This window comes from Sebastes fasciatus, chromosome 22 (genome assembly GCF_043250625.1).
Source record: "Sebastes fasciatus isolate fSebFas1 chromosome 22, fSebFas1.pri, whole genome shotgun sequence".
In the NCBI taxonomy this organism is placed as follows: Eukaryota; Metazoa; Chordata; class Actinopteri; order Perciformes; family Sebastidae; genus Sebastes; species Sebastes fasciatus.
The window spans coordinates 21,046,842-21,067,081 of record NC_133816.1 but is presented as its reverse complement, the minus strand read 5'-3'; the positions used below and the strand labels follow the sequence as shown (position 1 = coordinate 21,067,081).

Below are 20,240 nucleotides of genomic sequence, written 5' to 3'. Positions count from 1 at the left end.
GTCAGATAAATATTACCAAGTAGCTGTCTGCATCCCTCCATTAACCTTCAGGAACCTGGTGAACAAGGCGCCTTTGTGTTTCCTCAAGTGACAGACTATTTCAAATAAACACACCCACGGCTGGGTGAGAAACACATGTCTCGGTCGACACCCCTCTTGTCTGTCCAAACAAACTTGGAACGGTCGTCTTTCCGTAGATATGATCCGTCTCTCTCCCTCTGCGACCGAAAGCAAGAATTAAAAACAGCCTCACATCTGTAGCGTGTGTTGGTGTGACGGTTCTTACAGTATACTCAGATCCATGTGAGCTTAAAGACACCGAGAGAAACAACATTTTTGCAGAGTGAGGTCATTTTGGACCAAGGGGAAATTCCACTTTTTACAACCTGAGTCTTGTTTTTGTAGTTTTGGCCGTCGTTCCTGGCAGGTATGATGACACCAGCTTCATTTATCAGGGGACGCCGTGAGTCTGTAAGGCCGAGAGCACGTGGCAGCAACACAAGTGATTAAAAACCACAGTTTGACCATCATCTAAACCATCTTAAAGAGACACTTTGCAACTTTTGAAAGAAGAAATAACTCAAGTATAAGTAATAAAACACACCCTCGCTAACATGCAGTGCTATTGGTACATTTCCACGACACTAATTCATCAGCACAACAACAGTCAGGTCATTCTCTCCACTCCGCTGAGAACACTTTCCTTTTTTAAAGAAAAGGCTCCACATGTTGGAAAATTATACGTTTATTAGTTTTCTGGTGGAGAGTTAGGTGAGAAGATCAATACCACTCTGTCCAAAGGTAACAAAACACAACACTACGCAACACGCAGAGACTCCAGAAAACTCTCGGCACCACAAAAACACAAATTGGTTTATATAAATCATGCATATTAATTAGTGAGCTTTATAGGAGATGATATGTAGATTATTTTACCTTCAAACAGAGCCAGGCTGGCTAGTTTTTGCTTTACTTTACTTTGAATGAACAGTGGACGTTTGTGCAGAAATAACTGCTGCAGCTCCTCCAGACCAACAGAGGTTTCCCGTGTCTTGTGAAGTGACGGGGCTCCGCAGAGAGAAACGTTATCGTCTCCGACCAAAACTCCGGTGTCTCCCCTGTTCCCTCCGGCCGCGGTCGGGAGGCTGAGGCAGGAAAAGCCAACACTAGGATCAGCATTGATTCATGGAGAGACCTTCGTCTGGTCAGCTAACATTACTGCCAAGCAGCTGAAATATAGAGTGATATTGTGCTTTTAGCTGACGTGTGTCGCCTCACTGTGTTGAGCGATGCTCCTTCATGTCTATGTAGAGCGAGCACAAGCGCGAGCAACAGGACGCTGACTTTCGTTGACTAAACAGCCACAGGTGTTGCTGTTAACAAGCAATTTCTGATTCTTAAATAGAGTCCCTTTAATGGGAAGTAAACTGTACGTGTTGCAGTGGCCGGTGTCTCCGTGGTGTGTTCAGGCACCAGGCCGCTCCATGTGCTTGCCGCTTTTTTTTTTTCCTTTTTCTTTCTTTCCAAAACATGAAGTCATTCTTCGGTGCAGACTGGGGATATGAGGACATGCTTTCATTACTGTCCCCTTGTAAGGGCAATTTAAGACGACCAGACCATGCAGTCCTGCACACACACACACACACACACACACACACACACACACACACACACACACACACACACACACACACACACACACACATATGCTGGACCACCACATGTATTCCTTCACTGCTCGCCCGAACACAAACTAGTCTTATCAAGTGTTTGGTCCGTTGACCTGATGGTTAGTTTAGCTGGAAAGCCCCAGACACATATGAAGTGTTGTTGGTGGTGTAGCTTTTCATACAGCTGCATGTGCACACTAAATCAACACTGGAGGACGGATACCATTCACTCCAGAGAGGACTTTTATTTTTTATTTCCTGTAAGAAAAGGAAACGTAGAACAGCTGTAGTTTTCTGTTTTTCTTTCTCAAGATTACAATTTTATTACCTCGTTATCTGAAGACTTTATCTGTTTTCTCACAGTCAAGACCAACGTCTGTTATCCTCTCAAGAAATAAATCATTTTAATAGTTTAATTGAATTATAATTGAATTTGTTATTCCAAGATAACAACGTAGCTATGTTGAGTCAGTTGCCTGAGAGTCATTTGAATGGGACCGTGGATATTGATAAGATTTAAGTGATAAGATAACGTTTTTGCCCGGCTGCTTCCCAGAGGAGTTTAAAGTGAGTGTTGGACGTAAATGGAAGTTAGAAAAATCCAGCACACAGATTTTGAGAGCAATCCCAAACTTTTTCATGTCAATGACCTCCAGAATGGATGTCCAATGGCTACCGCAGCGCCATCTAGCGACTGTTGTTAAAGAAGCAACAGAGTTTCACCTCTTTGCTTCTATACTATTTCATTCTAATGAGCCGGCATGTGACATATAGGAAGAGGAGCACAGGCACTGAAAAAAATAGTTTTTCATGATATGTCCCCTTTAAAATTCAAATAAAGGAGTTGGTGCATTGGGGAGGACTTGTACTCATGACCCCAGTATTTCTAAAACTTTCTCCATGGTAACAGCCTCCCTCACTTGTCCCCACCAGACCCGCCAGAAATAAGCGAGAATGTAACTTTAAAGTCTGATTTTTGAGGTCACACACGGTAACAGTGATGTCTCCAACATCTGCACATGCAGCTCCATCGCCACGCCTCCAGGAGCTTCAGCTGCTGCCCAACAACTCCTCCCTCTCTCTCTCTCTCTCCTTCTCTGCTTGAGACGCTTACCCTGCACCACCGAGTGGATGTGCACTCTGCCTGGCAAGAGGAAAAGACAAGTCTCTCTCCTCTGGATGCTCTCAACGCACAGCTGGAACATTGTCTCCATCTGGACGCACAATTACGCACAATTACGCACGGCTGCAAGATAAATAACAAGCTGCAACGTTCGATTTCCAATATCAGGATCGCTTTATTTTGATGCATTTTGCAATATTTAGGAGATATTTGTCTTTTTTCGTGTGTGGATTTGCACAGCTGGGTCGTTGTCGCCATCTGGACGCACAATTACGCACAATTACGCGCGGCTGCAAGATAAATAACAAGCTGCAACGTCCGATTTCCAATATCAGGATCACTTTATTTTGATGCATTTTGCAATATTTAGGAGTCTTATTCGTGTGTGTGTGGATTTGCATCTGTAAAGTCTGCAGAAAGTTATGCACAGAGTGCAACCAGGGAATGTGATCTGCGCGTAAAACCTCTCCGAGTTTCTATCCTACAACAAAATCCTCCTTTAAAAAGATGCAGATCCTCCTGTATGCAGCTGTGTTCCTGTACCTCAGAGAGTCTGAGTCTGCAGAGTGTCCTACCCGGTGTGATGTGAGCACCTGTCCGAGTCCCAGCTGCCCCAGCGGATACGTGCCGGACCGCTGCAACTGCTGCCTGGTGTGCGCCCAGGCGGAGGGAGAGCCGTGCGGCCGTAAAGAAGACCTGCCGTGCGGAGACGGGCTGGACTGCAAACACCCGAGCAAGAGACTCTCCAAGGGTTTCTGCAGGTGCAAGTTCAACCATCCTCTGTGCGGCAGCGACGGGAAGACGTACGGAAACGTGTGCCAGCTGAAGGCCACCAGCAGGAAGGCTCTGCATCAGGGACTCACCGGCATCAGCCAGAGCCACAAGGGACCGTGTGAGAGCAGCACAGGTACGATTTACACATTGCATTGGTGGCTTAGTTTGGTAAAGCAGACTACTACAGTCTGTATAGGAAGCACTGGACTGGACAGAACCAAGTATTTGTAGGACCGTCATTACTTTAAGTAATGCTGAAAGTTCAAGTTAGTGACACTATGTTGCATTTGAACTGGTTGAATACAGAATTCTCCCAAAATAAATGGTTTATAAATAAATACTGTATATATAAATATATAAAGAGATCATAAACAAAATCATTGAATAAAATATATATATATATATATATATATATATATATATATATATATATATATATATATAAATAGTAAAATTAGTTTGACTATTTTATAAATAATAATAATATGTTTTTTATTTTATTTTTATTATTTTATTTATTATTTAAACCCAAACGTTGACTTATTTTTCACATAACTTCCACACTTAAGTAATGCAACTTCCGAAGTTATTTTAACCCAAATGTTGACTTATTTGTGACGTAACTTCCGTACTTAAGTGGCGCCACTTCCGTAGTTACGACAACTCAAACAAATCACTTATTTGTCAAGTAATTTCTGTACTGAAGTAACGCTACTTCCGAATTTATGATAATCCAAACGTTGATTTATTTTTCACATAAATTCCGTACTTAAGTAACGCCACTTCCGAAGTTATTTTAACCCAAATGTTGACTTATTTGTCACGTAACTTCCATAGTTAAATAACGCCACATCTTTAGTTATTTTACCCCAAACGTTGACTTTTTTGTCACGTAACTTCCGTGCTTAAGTAACGCTACTTTCGAATTTATGATAATCCAAACGTTGATTTATTTTTCAAATAACTTCCGTACTTAAGTAACGCCACTTCCGTAGTTACGACAACTCAAACGTTGACTTATTTGTCACGTAACCATAAATAAAATCGAGAAGAGACTGGATTAAGACACTTTCATTTACACTTAGCCACATACTATACGTCTCTGTTAGTCAGATCACAAATCTGATTTCAATCCGTCTTGGTTTTCCCGGTTACATGTAAATCATCCTCTAGTCCAGAAAGAGGTGGTAATGCTCCTGAAACTGTTTGGTAACAAATAAACACCAGAAGAAGAATAACTTCTGCACTTTAGCAATTGGTTTACAATAATAACAGTTTTACGTACTGCTATTTCTAAGGCCAAGAATGATGTGTTGTTACTCTAGCAGAAATGTGTCTCCCACAATATCATGTTGACTCATCAGGAGAGCGCGGTCTGGCCCTCCACCCACACTTCAATAAACATTAATAAGAGCCAGATTAATAAGGTTTGGTCACCGGAGTAATGCTTCACAGCACCAATAAACACTGGTTAGAGGGCAGGTGGTGCTTTAACAGCCTGTTAAAGCAGACCAGAACCAGTTATTTAGACACAGAGCAGACAGTGGGAATTAACCACACCTCCTGTTAAACGTTGTTCTTCTGTCCTGCAGCTTGGCCCAGATAATTCCTCAACCCAAACACAGAGTTCATGAGCAGGCCTCACTCTGTAAACAAGAGAGTCCTGAAAGGATGTGAGGAGATTGTATCTGGTGTGTGGTCAGACAGTTTCTCTTTAGTAAAGGGAGGACTTCACAGCAGTTCTCAACAGACTGCTCTCAGACTGATATGAGACCAGTGCCAATGTGTCTGGTGCTGGTAGAGGATGACCTGGTGTATTACTGTTGGTTTATCAGAGGAGAACGTGAGAACACGTTAGAGGGAGAACCTGTGGCAATGTTAGTAAGTTGGTTCATCAAAACCCCCTTTGGTTCAGAGTGAAATATCTTGGTAACTATTGGATTACCAAGAACTTTTATTCTTCACGTAACTTCCGTACTTAAGTAACGCCACTTCCGTAGTTGCTTTAACGCAAACGTTGACTTAGTTGTCACGTAACTTTCGTACTTAAGTAACGCCACGTCCGTACATACATTCATTGTCCCCAGAGGATGGATCATAAAGACTTCGATGATCCCTTGACTTTTCATCAGATGAAGTAAAATTTGTCACTTATCCTGTCAATTATCTCATCTTTGGAGCCACTGATTGGCAACATTTTGCAATCAAGGTTCCCAGACGATGACTCCCCGTGACTTTAATGATCCTCAAAATTTTCCTCTAGCGCCTTCATCAAGTCATCAAGTCTGTTTTGAAGCCTCGAGTTCGTCATTTTGGCCATCGCCATCTTGGTCTTTTGCAACCAGAAGTGACACGAGAGGGTTGGAGCTAACGACAACCGAATGCTGAATAAGACATTTATAAAAATGCTTAAAAAATCTCAAAAGGTTACAATTAACTTTCATGAAAGTGCCATTCTGCTCCTGCTCCGTGGGCCCAATGAATGTGGAAGATCGCCGGAAGATCCGCGTACTATTCCAATCGGAAGTCGAGCCATTTTGGCTTCACACGCCACCGAGCAACTTTCATAGGAATGAACGGGGCCCGGCCTCCGACGCTGTATCCAGTTCTCTTAATACATCCATGCTTACGCCTGGCGGAGATAATAAATACGGTGACCATGATGGCACACATACAAGTCCACTTGTGGAACAATGCCAGCATCTACTGTTTTATAGTCATTCTCCCGTCCACACTTGTGCACATGTTTCTCATTTCCTCTGTCACACTGATATACACACGGCTGCCTGCAGTTCCCAACACTTTATTAGACTACTGTCTTCATTCACAACCGAACGGGGAGAAAAGTTACTGGCCACTAAATAATCATCCTTCTTCCCCACATGCTGTTTTACTCTCTTCATATGTCCCACATTCTCTCTCTCTCTCACACACCCGCCGTGCAGTCTGAACTTTCCTGCCCCGTACTAAACCTGTACTGCAAAAGTAGAGCAGGGCCGCTGCTTGCCTGCTTGGAGGAAGTGTTTCACGCAGGCTGCAGCCAAACATACACCGTTCCAAACCAAAGGTAGACCATCAGTTTTTAGCTTGATCTCCTCTCCAGTCATCGAGTTCATTCGTCATTTCTCTACACTAGTATGTTAAAACTGGGGACACACCAATTCCCACCATGTTTGGAGTATTATTTAACCTCCTTCGTGACAAGCTAGTGTAGCATAGTTGGTATTAATGGATTCATTAGGTTTTATAGTTTCATATGATACCAGTATCTTCACTCTAGCTTTAAACCTGAGCCCGCTACAACCTAAAAATCGCAAGTTGCGTTAATACGTTAAAGAAATTAGTGGCGTTAAAATGACATGTTGAGTTGCACAGACAGGCAGACAGACGGACTGTTCGGTGCTGATGGATGAAACAGATTGCCGTTCTACTGACTGCTACAATCATCACCACAATCCACACTCAGGAGGTTACAATCATCCGAAACACACACACACACACACACACAGACATACACACACACACACATACTGTACAGTATACCACTGGGAGATATCAACTGAGGAAACAGGAAGTCCCTGCAGCCCAGAGTTGTGGCAGACTCTATTTACATTTCCCTTTGATCACAAACCCTTTATTTTGTCTGGGTTTAAAAGGGTATGTGGCTGACACACACACACACACACACACGCACGCGCGCGCACGCACGCACGCACGCACGCACGCACACACACACACACACACACACACACACACACACATAGCCGTGCACTTCTATCTTTGTGAGGACAATCATTGACATAATGCTTTCCGTAGCCCATTACCCTAACCTTAACCATCACAACTAAATGCCTGACACCAACCCTAACCCTAACCCTAACCTCCGTGCCCCTCGGTGCACCCAATTATGGTCTAACCTGGACCTTAAAACCAAGTCTGAACCCTCAAACAGGCCTTTTGAAGGTCTGTCCGAAGGTGAGGTCCTCAGTCTGAAGGTCTAATACTCAAATTGGTCCTCACAAAGATAGCTGTACAAGAACACACACACACTGTCACTGGAGCATTACATGCTTACGGGCGTGGTCAACTAATAATATATGGGTGACTGACCTGCAAGTCCCAAATCACTTGTGGTAAATCATTCATCATTTAGATTAGTAGTAGAGAGTTTGAAGAAAATTGCACTAAATTACCAAAAAAGAATTAGTTGATACCAAGAAAGTATTTTTTTTCTCCCCCCATCAGTCGTAATCGAGCTTTAGAACCTTGATTGATCGACTAAAATAAGATCATATACAGTTTAGTTTTACTCTTTCACAGATGACCATGTGTAAGTGATTCAAACTCAGGTCATGAAAGCTTTCACATGTGCTGTTTTAAACACCTTCCCATCTGGTCAGTGTGTCAGAGAAACTCATTTATCTGAGCTTTCAACTCTGCAGCAAATTATTAACGGAAAAACCTCTTGGCTTTTGGCAGGGCCTTTCTCCTGCCATGGTGATCTATGATCTATTTGGAAATTAAAGCTGCACTAATAAAAAGGTTTTCATTGCCAGTGGATCAAAAACGTAAAGGTTCTAGTAGTGAATTATCTTCATTATTATTGTAGAGAATTAACACAAACTTCGTCATTCAGCTTTATGGAGCTTTTTTAAGCGTCTTTCAGTTCATTTTGGTTAAAAAAGCTCTGATAAAGCCGCTGTACTCTACCTGCAAACAGCAGACAGACACAGTTAGAGACCAGCTGGTGAACATAGTGGAGCATTCAGCAGCTAAAGAGACGTAAAAAAGTAATAATAATTTATTACGAGAATAAAGTCATAACTTTAGCATTTAGCAAACACACATGAGTTATTAATGAATTAGGTTTTTTAGAAGTATTTAAATGTTGACTGAATGACATTTAAAGGCTGTTTAATAAGAAATGTGAAGACGAGTAATGTGAAGACTGGCTGCAGCCTTGGATTGGATCCTGCCTGTCATTTGACTGAGAATCTCTTTTCAGTCTAAAATCACAAACCACAATTTCCTCAAAGGCCGACTTGGCTCAGCAGCGTACGGTGCAGCTGTAGAGACGACGTGTAACTCATTATTACTGGTGGAACTGTAAAAGGAGGTTATGACATGATCCTGGCTTAAAGTAAACTTGGTTTTCCACCAGTGCTGCCAGGTTTGTGCCATCAGGTGGGGATGTTAATATTTGGGTAATGGAACAGAGGGGACCGGTGGTTTGCAATGTCCTGACACAGATTTACCATCTTTAACTGTGTTCACTGCATATTTCAGGATTAAACTCAGAAAAAGGATTCAGGTGCCACCATCAGAGGCTGTATGTATGAAGTATGGAGGCCTTAAAGTGACAAAACTGAGCTAGCTACCTAGATTGTTTCCACATTGTAAACAGAAGTTATTACTATTGGTCCAAATCTGCTCAAACAGCTCTTAACAAAAAAATAGTTTCTAAGCAGCAGAGCAGAGTTTAGGTCAAATACTGGTGCTTGGTTTGTGGCCCTGAGCTTCAAACTATGGCGCTCTAGGTACACCTCTAGCATCAGTTTTTGACGTGTCAGAGGCAGCGTGTCAGGAAACAAAACTACTTGGTTAGGTTTAGGAAACAAAACTACTTGGTTAGGTTTAGGCAACAAAACTACTTGGTTAGGTTTAGGAAAAGATCATTGTTTGGGTTAAAATGAGAATGTTTGTTACGTAACTTACATATTTGTTAAGTACGTAAGTTGCGTAACAAACATATGGTAAAATAAGTAGTTTTTAGGTCAACTTGACTAGGTTTAGGCAACAAAAGTACTTGGTGAGGTTTAGGAAAAGATAGTTGTTTGGGTTAAAATGAGAATTTTTGTTACGTATACCTACATATTTGTTAAGTACGTAACTTGCGTAACAACAGTAAGGTAAAATAAGTAGTTTTTAGGTCTACTTGGTTTCGGTTTAGGCATCAAAACTACTTGGTTAGGTTTAGGAAAAGATCGTGGTTTGGGTTAAAATGAGAAAGTTTGTTACGTAACTTACCTATTTGTAAAGTACGTAAGTTGTGTAACAAAAGTAAGGTAAAATAAGTAGTTTTTAGGTCTACTTGGTTAGGTTTAGGCAACAAAACTACTTGGTTAGGTTTAGGAAAAGATCTTTGTTTGGCTAAAATGTGTACGTTTGTTACATAACTAAAGTAACTGGCGTTAAGTACGCCAAACTAAACTAAGTTAGTAACAAAAACGTAACAAAACTAAGGTAAAATAAGTCGACTTGGTTTCACACGGGACACGTGCAGCTGTCTCCTGGGTGGAAGTCTGTTTGACCCAAACATTCACCCCAACCTCCTCTCAATATTTATACTAAGTCAGTTGCTCTGACTATCTAATAATGATGCGGATGACTCATATTGTCAAAACATTCTCTTATCTATCCATGTAATGCTGATGTGCAAGAATTTAGACTCATTCATTTTGACTCATGTATGTTTTGAGTTGCATCACAGAAAGTCACCCACGCCTTATTAACTTCCCGGTTAGATACTATAACACGCTTTCTTCTGGCATATATGTAAGTAAATTGAATAATTCCGAAATCAATGTTTTGACTGATTATTAAAATACATAATTCTTCTTGCCAGTATAGGTACTTCAAATGCTGCCAGTCCTCGTTACAAGTTCAACTTCATCGCCGACGTGGTGGAGAAAATCGCTCCGGCCGTGGTCCACATCGAACTCTTCTTAAGGTACGGACTGTGTTTCAAAGCGTTTTCGTAAATGTAAATGTTAAATATCCTTATTAAAATGGTGCCTAGTGTTTACATATTGAGACTTAGAACATCTCCACACAAAACCTGAGATGATGGGACTAAAAATGATTGTTTTATTCACACCGCAGGCATCCTCTCTTCGGTCGGAACATCCCTCTGTCCAGTGGATCTGGGTTTGTGATGTCAGATAACGGACTGATTGTTACCAACGCCCACGTGGTCTCCAGCACCACACCAGTGTCTGGTCAACAGCACCTCAAGGTACTGAAATACTGTTTTATTTATTATTTATATATATATATATATATACTGTACCTGATACAAAGCTAACTTCACAGAAATGGATCAAACCAGATTCGATGCTATGAATTAGCTTTTATTTGAGATGTTGAATTTCTTTCCTTCTTTCCTGCAGGTCCAGATGCATAACGGTGACGTATACGAAGCCAACATCAAAGACATCGACAAAAAGTCAGACATCGCTACCATCAAAGTCAATTCACAGGTGAGTGCACCGCTTTATGGGATTTTCTCGACAAGCAATAAATAATAGAGCATGGGAATGATCATCATATATCTTCAGGTTCCCAGCTTTCAGATGATGTACACCACTTCTATGTGACATCTACAGTTGACCTACTATCTCCCCCTAAAGACCCCTAAAAAAGACAAGTCTATTGTAGGTCTCAGGGGGTTAAACTTCCTCTCTTTGAATAACCTAAACCCAAAATGCCACGTTTTTATGGCCGCGTCATTCCGTCACATTATATCCTCGATGTCTCGCACATCTTGATGTACATTCCAGAGATGGGTTTAATACGTTTCCATCCCTCCATTCAAAGAAAATGTGAAATTAGCAACAGAAAGTAAACAAACAGTACTAGAGGACCAGATTGCCCAAATGTCTGTTTCGTCTTTCCGTGTGGCAGATACAGCTACAAGCTCACAACCAGATGTGCATGAGGTCAACATCTGGTGTACAAATGAAGTGAAGATAGGAAAACCATACAATAAAAAGACATTGTCAGGCCGGAGTGTTGTTAACACTGTCGATGGCAGCAGATTGAGACACAGGCAGACACCACATCGCAGTCATAAACATAACCGCAGCATACTATATATATTCCTATGACACAGCGGTTGCACCATGGATGTATTTAGAGAACTGGATACAGCATTAGAGGCGGAGTCCCGTTCATTCCTATGAGAGTTGCTCAGTGGCGCATGAAGCCAAAATGGCTCGACTGCCTGCCTGTCTGAGTTACAAACGTCTCTTTCCCGATGTACGTCTATGGGAAAAAGTCTTTGTGGGTCCAATGGCATTACGTGACGGACACGGATGTTGTAGTACCGCCGTTTGGCCAATACGGAAATTTGCTTCAAAGCCCGGCTCTCTTCCTGGGGACTTGGGTTGCACTTCTTTCAGAAGCCACTCTGTCATCAGCCATGTGTGAAACAAGCCCCCAGGAAGAGCGCCGGTCATTGATGCCAATTTTCATAGTGGCCAAACGGCGGTACTACAACTTCCGTGTCCATCACGCTACCATCACGCTACCAAGCCTGCTCCATGGGCCCAATAGATGCTGAAGATCGCCGCAAGATCCGGGTACTTTCCCACTTGCCAGTCGAGCCATTTTGGCTTCATGCGCCACTGAGCAACTTTCATAGGAATGAAAGGTGCCCCGCCTCCGACGCTGTATCCAGTTCTCTTAATACATCCATACCACAGACTCACTGGCGTTTACAGTCCAAAATGGCCGCGCCATCTAGCGGCTCTTGTCAAAAAAGCACCAGAGTTTTGCCTCTTTGCTTCTATACTCTTTGATGCAAGTTCAAAAACCATTAAAAACAAAGGCAAATGTTTTGTGTCTGTTAAATCTTATCTATAAACTACGGATGCAAACAAAACAGTGACTGTTTACAATGACGACACCACAGGGCAGCTTTCATCCATCCGCCTCATGGCCTCCATTAGCGCTCCTTGTTCCAGTAAAACCCAGCAGGGTAATGAGTCTCTTCTGGCATTTCATCAGCAGACTAAACGTGTGTGTTTACAGTCATGTGTCCAGGTTCACAGTGGTGTTCACACTGTAGGGTGGGATAATGGACCACAGTCAGAGTCTGAAACCTCCCCTGGGGTGACACCGAATACTTCATCCACATCCTCAGCTCATACCACCGCAGGAATTTTAGGGGGATTTTCTGAGTTTGCTGCTCTTACGTCAAAGTCCCAACTGAAGTCGTAGTAGTTTGCTGATTTACTGGGCTGACAGCGGCCAGAGTTAATAAACTAAGAAGCAATTACTGTATTTGAACAATATCCATCTATCTCTACAGGCTATAAAATATTTTGGAAAGATTAAGGTTTTGGTTAAATATTGAAAAAGTAAAGCCCCATCCCAGGAAGCCAGATGTGCAGTCATGACCTGGGACATTTGTACAGAGATTGAGTGGTGCTCCTACTGTATATCTACTCGTGACATATTTTCGCTAGTATGGAAAGTCTTGAACGCAGACTGTGCTGACTGTGCCACGGTTCATTATTTCATGGCCCAGTTTGTGCTGGCAAACTAACAAAACAAAGAAGCACTTGTACCACATTAGGATGGGCAAAGAAGGAAAGAAGCAGGGGAAGTCCAGAAGATGTTTAAAGTGCATCATGGGACCATTAAAAAAACAAAAAAAAAAACAAGCTTACACAATTTGGCCAGTTCCTCAAACAAGACAAAGAAAAACAAGGCAAAAGTGTGGCTCACATACCCCTGCTCACTTCTTGACCCTTACTAAAGTAGGGCCAAAGGTTTTGCCCTTTTGGAACTAATGGAACGAGTTGTACTCCGGAAACGAAATTGAAGTGGAAAAAAATCACAGTTTTTGGCCAAAATTTCAAAAAGTTTGGGCACCCTGGACTTGTAACCCCCAAAAAGGCACAACTAGACCACGCTGTCAACCATCATACCAAATTTGAATTGGTAAAATTATCTATATTAATGTAACACTAAGCCAGGGGTCAGCAACATTTACTATCAAAAGAGCCATTTTAGGCAAAGAAAAAAAATCTGTCTGGAGCCGCAAAACATTTGAGCATTGTGATGAAGGTAAAACAGTTTATAGACTAAGTATAAAGTATATAAGTCTAATACAGTGAGGGCCAAAGAGACAATGTACTACGGAGGATTAGGGCCACATTGAGGGAAAAAAATCGGAGATTTACAGAATAAAGTCATGACTTTACGAGAAAAGAGTCGTAATATTACGAGAATAAAGTCATAACTTTACCAGAAAAAAAATTATTTCCTCCTCCACAAAAGAGTTAATTTCCCTCAGGTCCGTGTGGTTCTTTCTTCGGAATAAACGCAGTTTCTTACATAATCTTTTCAAGGTCCTGATACTGATGATGATGTGGTGCTGATGTGCCAAAAGATGAAGTATTTAGTTATGTGTGAAACCTAAACTAAAGTATAACTTCACAAGATGCTCAATGTTCTTCATTTTCACACACGCTGCTCTATTTCCCCTCTAAAATAACACGTCAAATTACTATTTTATAATATTATGACTTTATTCTCATAATATTATGACTTTTTTCTTGTAAACCTATGACTTTATTCTTGAAGTATTATGACTTTATTCTTGAAATGTCAAATTTATTTTCTTCATCAATGTGGCCCTAATACTCGGTTGTACAAAGCCACTAATTTGACTGATACGAACGGGACAATAAAGTTACTGGGCAGAAAAAAGGTCAGTAGCTACTGGACATTCCTGTTGGACGTAAACCAATGATCTATTTTCTATATATTATTGCTTTGGGTTGGAACAATACTTTGCCACACAAGATGTGTTTGTAGAGACGAGGACAGCGACGGGTGAAACACCAATATCAGTTGAACTTGGGTTGACATCTCTTGCGTTGGAGCTGAGAGAGAGAGCTGGATCAGCACCAAGACAGGGAGGAGTGAGAGAAAGAAACACAATCCAAAATCACTCCACCTTTCTGCTCATTCCTCCTCTCCCTCCGTCACACCATCTGTCTGCCGAGCATGTGTTTCTACTCAGCTCCATTCCTCCCTTTTCCATTCACCTCCTCCTCCACTCGTCTTTTCATCACATGCCCTCACTCTTTTTTCTTTGTGTCTCTTTACAACTTACTTTTTTCTATAGTTATTATAGCTAGTTGTGCTGTCTTCACCATGTTCCAGACATGTTGAGGTTTTTATTTATTTGCCGTACTTGCACGCTGGGTTCTTGGAACTGTTAAAATAGCATTTAAAGCTTTTGTGTGTCATAGACTGAAGTCATCATTTTCCTAAGTGTGCAAAGTGTTAAATGGATGGATGGGCGTCGGGTCATTTTGGGTGCGTGGCCGACTCATGGGCAGAGCAGCAGCGGTTACACAGCTGTGAATGAGGTCGGATTAGAAAGAGCGCAGCGCAGATTTAATGCAACTTTTTACACAACCAGGATCATATTTTTGTACTTTTGCTCTATATGCCTATAGGTTAGCATGCATATTTTACTATGCACCAATATTGTTGTAGACACGTGCTCCTCTGGAAACAGTCCAACAAAAACGTGTATCAGGGCTTAGAAGATGATGACATAAGTTTGTGATGGTCAGTCCTTCGGCGATTGGATGGCAAGCAGTTGTGTTGTGTAAAACTGCTCAGAAACCCCCTTATTGTCAATCTATAGCCAGGAAAGCCATCCATCCTCTGAATGCTCTAGGTCTCTAGTTTGTGGCTGTAAAGTTTCATGAGGCTGTGATTATCCTAGAGGTCACCACAGGTCATTTTATACAGTGAGGTCAAGTTTTTAAAAAAAAAATGTTCTCACTACAATCAAATGTCTCCTATGGGGACTAACATCATCACACATGAATACAGTTGGGCTCATTGGATCCACAAGAATCTCAGCTTTACAGTGATACCCAATTTATGTAATTCTAAGACTGTTTAGGGACCCCAGTATGCATAAATATTCAGATACACCATTTTAGAAAAGGAGAAAATAACACATTTATACAGCATGCAAAAAACAGCATGTGATTATCATAAGGTGGGAGGTCAAGCATTCTTCCCAACAAGCTAGTATGACATGGTTGGTACCAATGGATTCCTTGGGTTTTTCTAGTTTCATACGATACCAGTATTTTCACTCTACCTTGAAAACTCAGCACGTTACGACCTCTAATTTAGCTCCCGTGGGTCATATTAGAGGATAGAAACAAATGATGGGTTGGAGTTGGACCAAATATCCTACATCCTCCTACAACGCTATCTTACCCTTTGTCTGTTCTTTGCCTCCTCCCAGATGAAACTACCTATATTGTTTCTGGGCCACAGTGCAGACCTGAGGCCCGGGGAGTTCGTGGTTGCGATCGGTAGCCCCTTCGCCCTCCAGAACACCGTCACCACCGGCATCGTCAGCACCGCCCAGAGAGACGGCAAGGAGCTGGGCCTCAAGGACTCCGACATGGACTACATCCAGACGGACGCTATTATCAACGTGAGGATATAGCGAGGCAGAAAACATGAGTCAAAAGTGTTGTTAAGTAGTGCAGCAGGTTGTAAAAAAATTCATATTGTGAGGTGTTTGTACAAATGTTTTTTTTGTGTTTTTCTTCACAGTACGGGAATTCAGGAGGACCTCTTGTCAATTTGGTGAGTTTGGTTTCCTACCTCAAAGCTTGAAACGTTCTCTGCTTGGGTCTGGCTGGTAAACTTTGATAAGAAACATTTTCCACTGTTGTACTACCTGTAATTTGACGTTTGACTCTGTATTTGAGGACGGGGAGGTGATCGGCATCAACACCCTGAAGGTCGCAGCGGGAATCTCATTCGCCATTCCCTCCGACCGAATCACTCGCTTCCTAAACGAATCGCTCGACAAGCACAGCAAAGGTGAGTCCGACAGCGACGTCACCAGGCTGGGGTTAAACGTCTGTGGTTATCCTGCTGAATTTACAGAAAACTAACTGTAGTCTTTTTCAGATGTGAGGTCAATAAAGAAGCGTTTCATTGGAATCAGGATGCTGACCATCACGCCAGCGTAAGTCTGAACTGAGGATAATCACTGTGTTGTTCAGAAATATGGCCAATAGAGACAAGTCAAGTAAATTGTATTTGTATAGCCCAAAATCAAAAATTTGTCTCAAGGGGCTTTACAATCTGTACAGGATACAACACCCTCTGTCCTTTACAGTGCGACCCTCTCATCAGATAAGGAAAAACTTGACCTTCTCTCCACGCCAAATAGATAAAGCCAGAGTAAGGGATAAGAATAGTGTGATGGCTTGTGTTGTTAATTTAATAATAAAAAAAAATCAATTTCTGTCCAAACACTCGATTAACTGCTGCTCTTGAAAGTAGCAAAGGTGTCCCGCAAGGGTCCTCTTCTATTCACATTGTACTGATTAGAAATACTCTACACAATACCCCTTCCCTCTCTAATTTGTCTGATGAAAATGCACCTCTATGCTGATGACACAGTTATTTATTGTACTGGCTCTTTTACAGCTTGAACTTTCTTTTAACAGTGTCTAAAAACTTAAAATTTAAACTTGTCTTGCTGATCAAACTAAAGTTATGTTATTTACACATTCAAAGGCCCTGTTCAGACCTGGTATTAACATGTGTCCTGAGTGATCCGATCCCAAGTTGACAGCTCTAAGTACAGATGTGAACGCACTCAGGACACAATGAGGACGCATTGTGATTAGGCTACACGGTGGTCGGGCACACACCGATTACATTACGTACCCACCGTCGTTTTGCTTTTTTAACAGAAATAAAACTAATTTAGTTCATACAGACTACCACAGAACATACGTGGTAGTTGGCCGTCGGCTGTAGTCTTCGCAGTGTGTTCGAGTGCAACTTTTTGGCCGAGACGAAGGCGACTCAACGGGCGGCCTTCATCGCCGCTAGTTCTTTGATGTCGGGTTGGTGTGTCTGGGCCTTTAGGTTGTTTTAGGGTGCCATTTAGGCTGCTCCTACGATGAAATCTTTTATATGAATGTATAAGAAATTGTTATTTTTGTCAAAATCAAAAATAAATAGAAATATACAGTATGAATTTGTATTTATACACCTCTTAGTTCCTGATTTAAGTTTGTTAAATCCCACAAATATCGGGGACTTTTGATTAGATGATGGACTTTCTTTGAGAAACTGCATGTTTTTGTTGGTTCCAGGTTAATTGAAGAGCTAAAACAGCAGAACCCAGACTTCCCTGATGTTACCAGCGGGATTTATGTCCACGAGGTCGTTCCTCACTCACCTGCACAGAAGTAGGTTTACTTTATTTATTTATTCATTCTTTCCTCAAACAAAAAGTAGTAAAATGAATGCTTAACAGTCTCTCTTCGTCCCTCTCCGTGTCTCCAGAGGTGGTATCAAAGACGGTGACATTATCGTGAAACTGAACGGCAAACCTCTGATGGCCACGACCGACCTGCAGGGGGCGCTGCAGGAGGAGACGGCCCTGCTGCTGGAGGTCAGGAGGGACAATGACGACCTGCTCTTTAACATCGAACCTGACGTTATCATGCAGTAGACATGCAGAGTTAGACCAACATCTACAGGAAGGCCCTCTTTTTGTGAATGAACACGATGGTGTTGGGTGGTGGAAGCTCTGCACCAGTGCAGTTGAACTTTTGTCAAGCGCACACTTCTTCTGATATTTTGGTACCTAACAAAGTAAAAGGAGCCGATGGACGACATGGTGCAATGCAGTTTTGGTATCAAGGATTTACAGCCTCCACCTGCTCAGACCAGGTCAACGTTGGAACAGGTGCACAGAATCGCATAAATCCAAACCCCTTTAATGTTTTTATGTTATGTTTCACTTTTAATTATAAATTTTTCAACCAGTAAACACATTTTACCTCAAAAATGTAAAATAAAAAATGACGTTAATATGAGTCAATAATGTCTGTTAGGCAGCATCTTATGGTGCACATCACAAAAAGAAAAAAGAAAAGTTGATGAATGTACAGTTGAATTGATACATTTCTATTGAATTTTTAAAAAACGAAAGTTGACCGTCATCTTTTCTTGTAAAATGTCCAGTGTAGTCGGTAAAACCGGTGTTGTCACAAGTTTATTAACCGGTGGGAAAATTTCCTCACTGTCACATCCTTAACGGGCACCCGCCTCGTCGACTATAGATGATATACCAAAGTGTCAACATACTCTTTGTGCTCTTTGTGCCTTGTTGCTTGCACAGTGGACGACACTTTGCACCATTTTTTCATGAAAATAGGGTTTTAGTTTTGTCGATATTGGCCTTCAGTCATCGGCCAGTGTGGTCTATGATGGGCAGTCTTTTTGACCTGAACCTTTGACCTTGTTAATAATTAGTTTTTTTGTACTGTATGTCAGTTGTATGACCAGAGGAACCATTCCAAAGTGTTGCATTGGAGGCTTTTTTGCTATAACAGTTTTGTAAAACCTGCAATGAAACCTCATGGTTTGATTAAAAGTTGATGAATATAGGCCAGGCAGCTTCATTCCAAAACTGCTGAAAACCCTTTATTGAAAATGGTGAAGGCTTACGTTGTATCTTTTGCTGGAAAAAGGTTCCCCAAACTAAGTGCTGTAATGCTTTGAGTATGGATGGATGATATTCCAGAGGAGTCCATCCGATCTGAGCCCTAAAGTTGTATCTCCTCTGAAAGACGTTGGTTCTAACTGGGTTACTTGCTCTAGGACTTAATAGTAAAACCCCTTAAAACTGACAGAAACATGCGATAAAGGCAATGTCAACGGGCTAACATAAAGAGCTGTGTCCCATTTCTGTCTGCTTTTCAAGACTGAATACATCATTAAGTGCCCAATCACACTACAAAGTGGGATGAATAAATATGCTTTAGTACAGTTTTAACTTTCATTGCTTGGCTTAATAAGACTACTGGCTGGCTCGCTATTATAAACCAACAATGAGTCTTATTAGACTTATCTCTGTAATGGACACAGAGATGAAATTGATCTGATTGTGAGTTTGTTGGCCAACAAAGGCCCCTTATGTTAGAGCTTTTTAACCATCAGCCATTTCATCGCATTTTTGAGAGCCTTAAAGGTCACCTATTATGCAAAATGCACTTTTCCATGTCTTTTAAACATCAATATCTGTCCCCAGTGTGTCTACAGGCCACCATAGTATCATAAAAGACCATCCTCTCTCTTTTTCTCCTCCTCCGTTTGTCCGGAAATGGGTGCAGAAATAAAAATTCGCTTTTTTCCTAGTCTTCTGACGTCATTAGGCAGAAATGCAAGCCATATATGGCTTTCCTGTTTCCAGTGAAACAGAACAGCACCCCCCTCACCCCATACCCCGGCTTGGTAACCCCGCCCACGGAGTAGCCGGCTCAGCAAGCTGCGTCCGCCATTGTTATTTCGACTGTTTACTAGTAAACATGCTGAAAGGAAAACCCGCTTGTTCTGTTGTTGGCTGCAATAACTTTAAACTTTAAAGTGGTTTATAAACTTTATTCTAGCTGCTATCTCTCCACTCGTCTCTCTCTCTCTCTCTCTCTCTCAGAGAGAGAAAGAGAGAGAGAGAGAGCTGCTCCGGGAGGGAGGGGGAGGGTGACGCTGTTGTTGTTGAGGAAGTTTGATTGACAGAAAACGCTGACCAATCAGAGCAGAGTGGGAGGAGACAGGCTGTGAATCAGTGGTTTTCAGACAGAGGCTGAATTAGGCTCTGAGGCAGGCAGACTCAGGCTGCAGTATGAGAAGAATAAAGGGTTTTTTGAACATTGCAGCATGTAAACATGTTCTAGTGCAACATTAAAATACATCTATGAACCTGGAAATGAGCATAATATGTGACCTTTAAGGTGCTCAAAAAGTTGTTAAACTTTGCACACTCATCAGATGCGTTGTAAAATTTGTTATTTTAAGGGTCTCGAGCTTGA

The 20,240-nt window shown here is 41.8% G+C and overlaps 1 protein-coding gene across 1 annotated transcript; it reads left to right on the top strand.

Annotated features, from left to right (window-relative positions):
* Window positions 1–2,769: 2,769 nt before the first annotated feature.
* On the top strand, window positions 2,770–18,699 carry htra3b (HtrA serine peptidase 3b). The gene is made up of 10 exons (XM_074624209.1): window positions 2,770–3,700; window positions 10,198–10,297; window positions 10,450–10,582; window positions 10,737–10,826; window positions 15,635–15,829; window positions 15,952–15,984; window positions 16,110–16,224; window positions 16,315–16,372; window positions 17,517–17,612; window positions 17,710–18,699. The coding sequence occupies exons 1-10, from the start codon at window positions 3,301–3,303 to the stop codon at window positions 17,876–17,878; spliced, it is 1,389 nt and encodes a 462-aa protein (XP_074480310.1). The 5' UTR covers window positions 2,770–3,300; the 3' UTR covers window positions 17,879–18,699.
* Window positions 18,700–20,240: the final 1,541 nt, after the last annotated feature.

Coding starts and splice junctions, on each gene's coding strand:
- htra3b (XM_074624209.1), top strand. CDS start 3,301: ATGCAGATCCTCCTGTATGCAGCTGTGTTCCTGTACCTCAGAGAGTCT. Junction 10,298..10,449: donor CACATCGAACTCTTCTTAAG/GTACGGACTGTG, acceptor TTCACACCGCAG/GCATCCTCTCTTCGGTCGGA. Junction 17,613..17,709: donor CCTCACTCACCTGCACAGAA/GTAGGTTTACTT, acceptor CCGTGTCTCCAG/AGGTGGTATCAAAGACGGTG.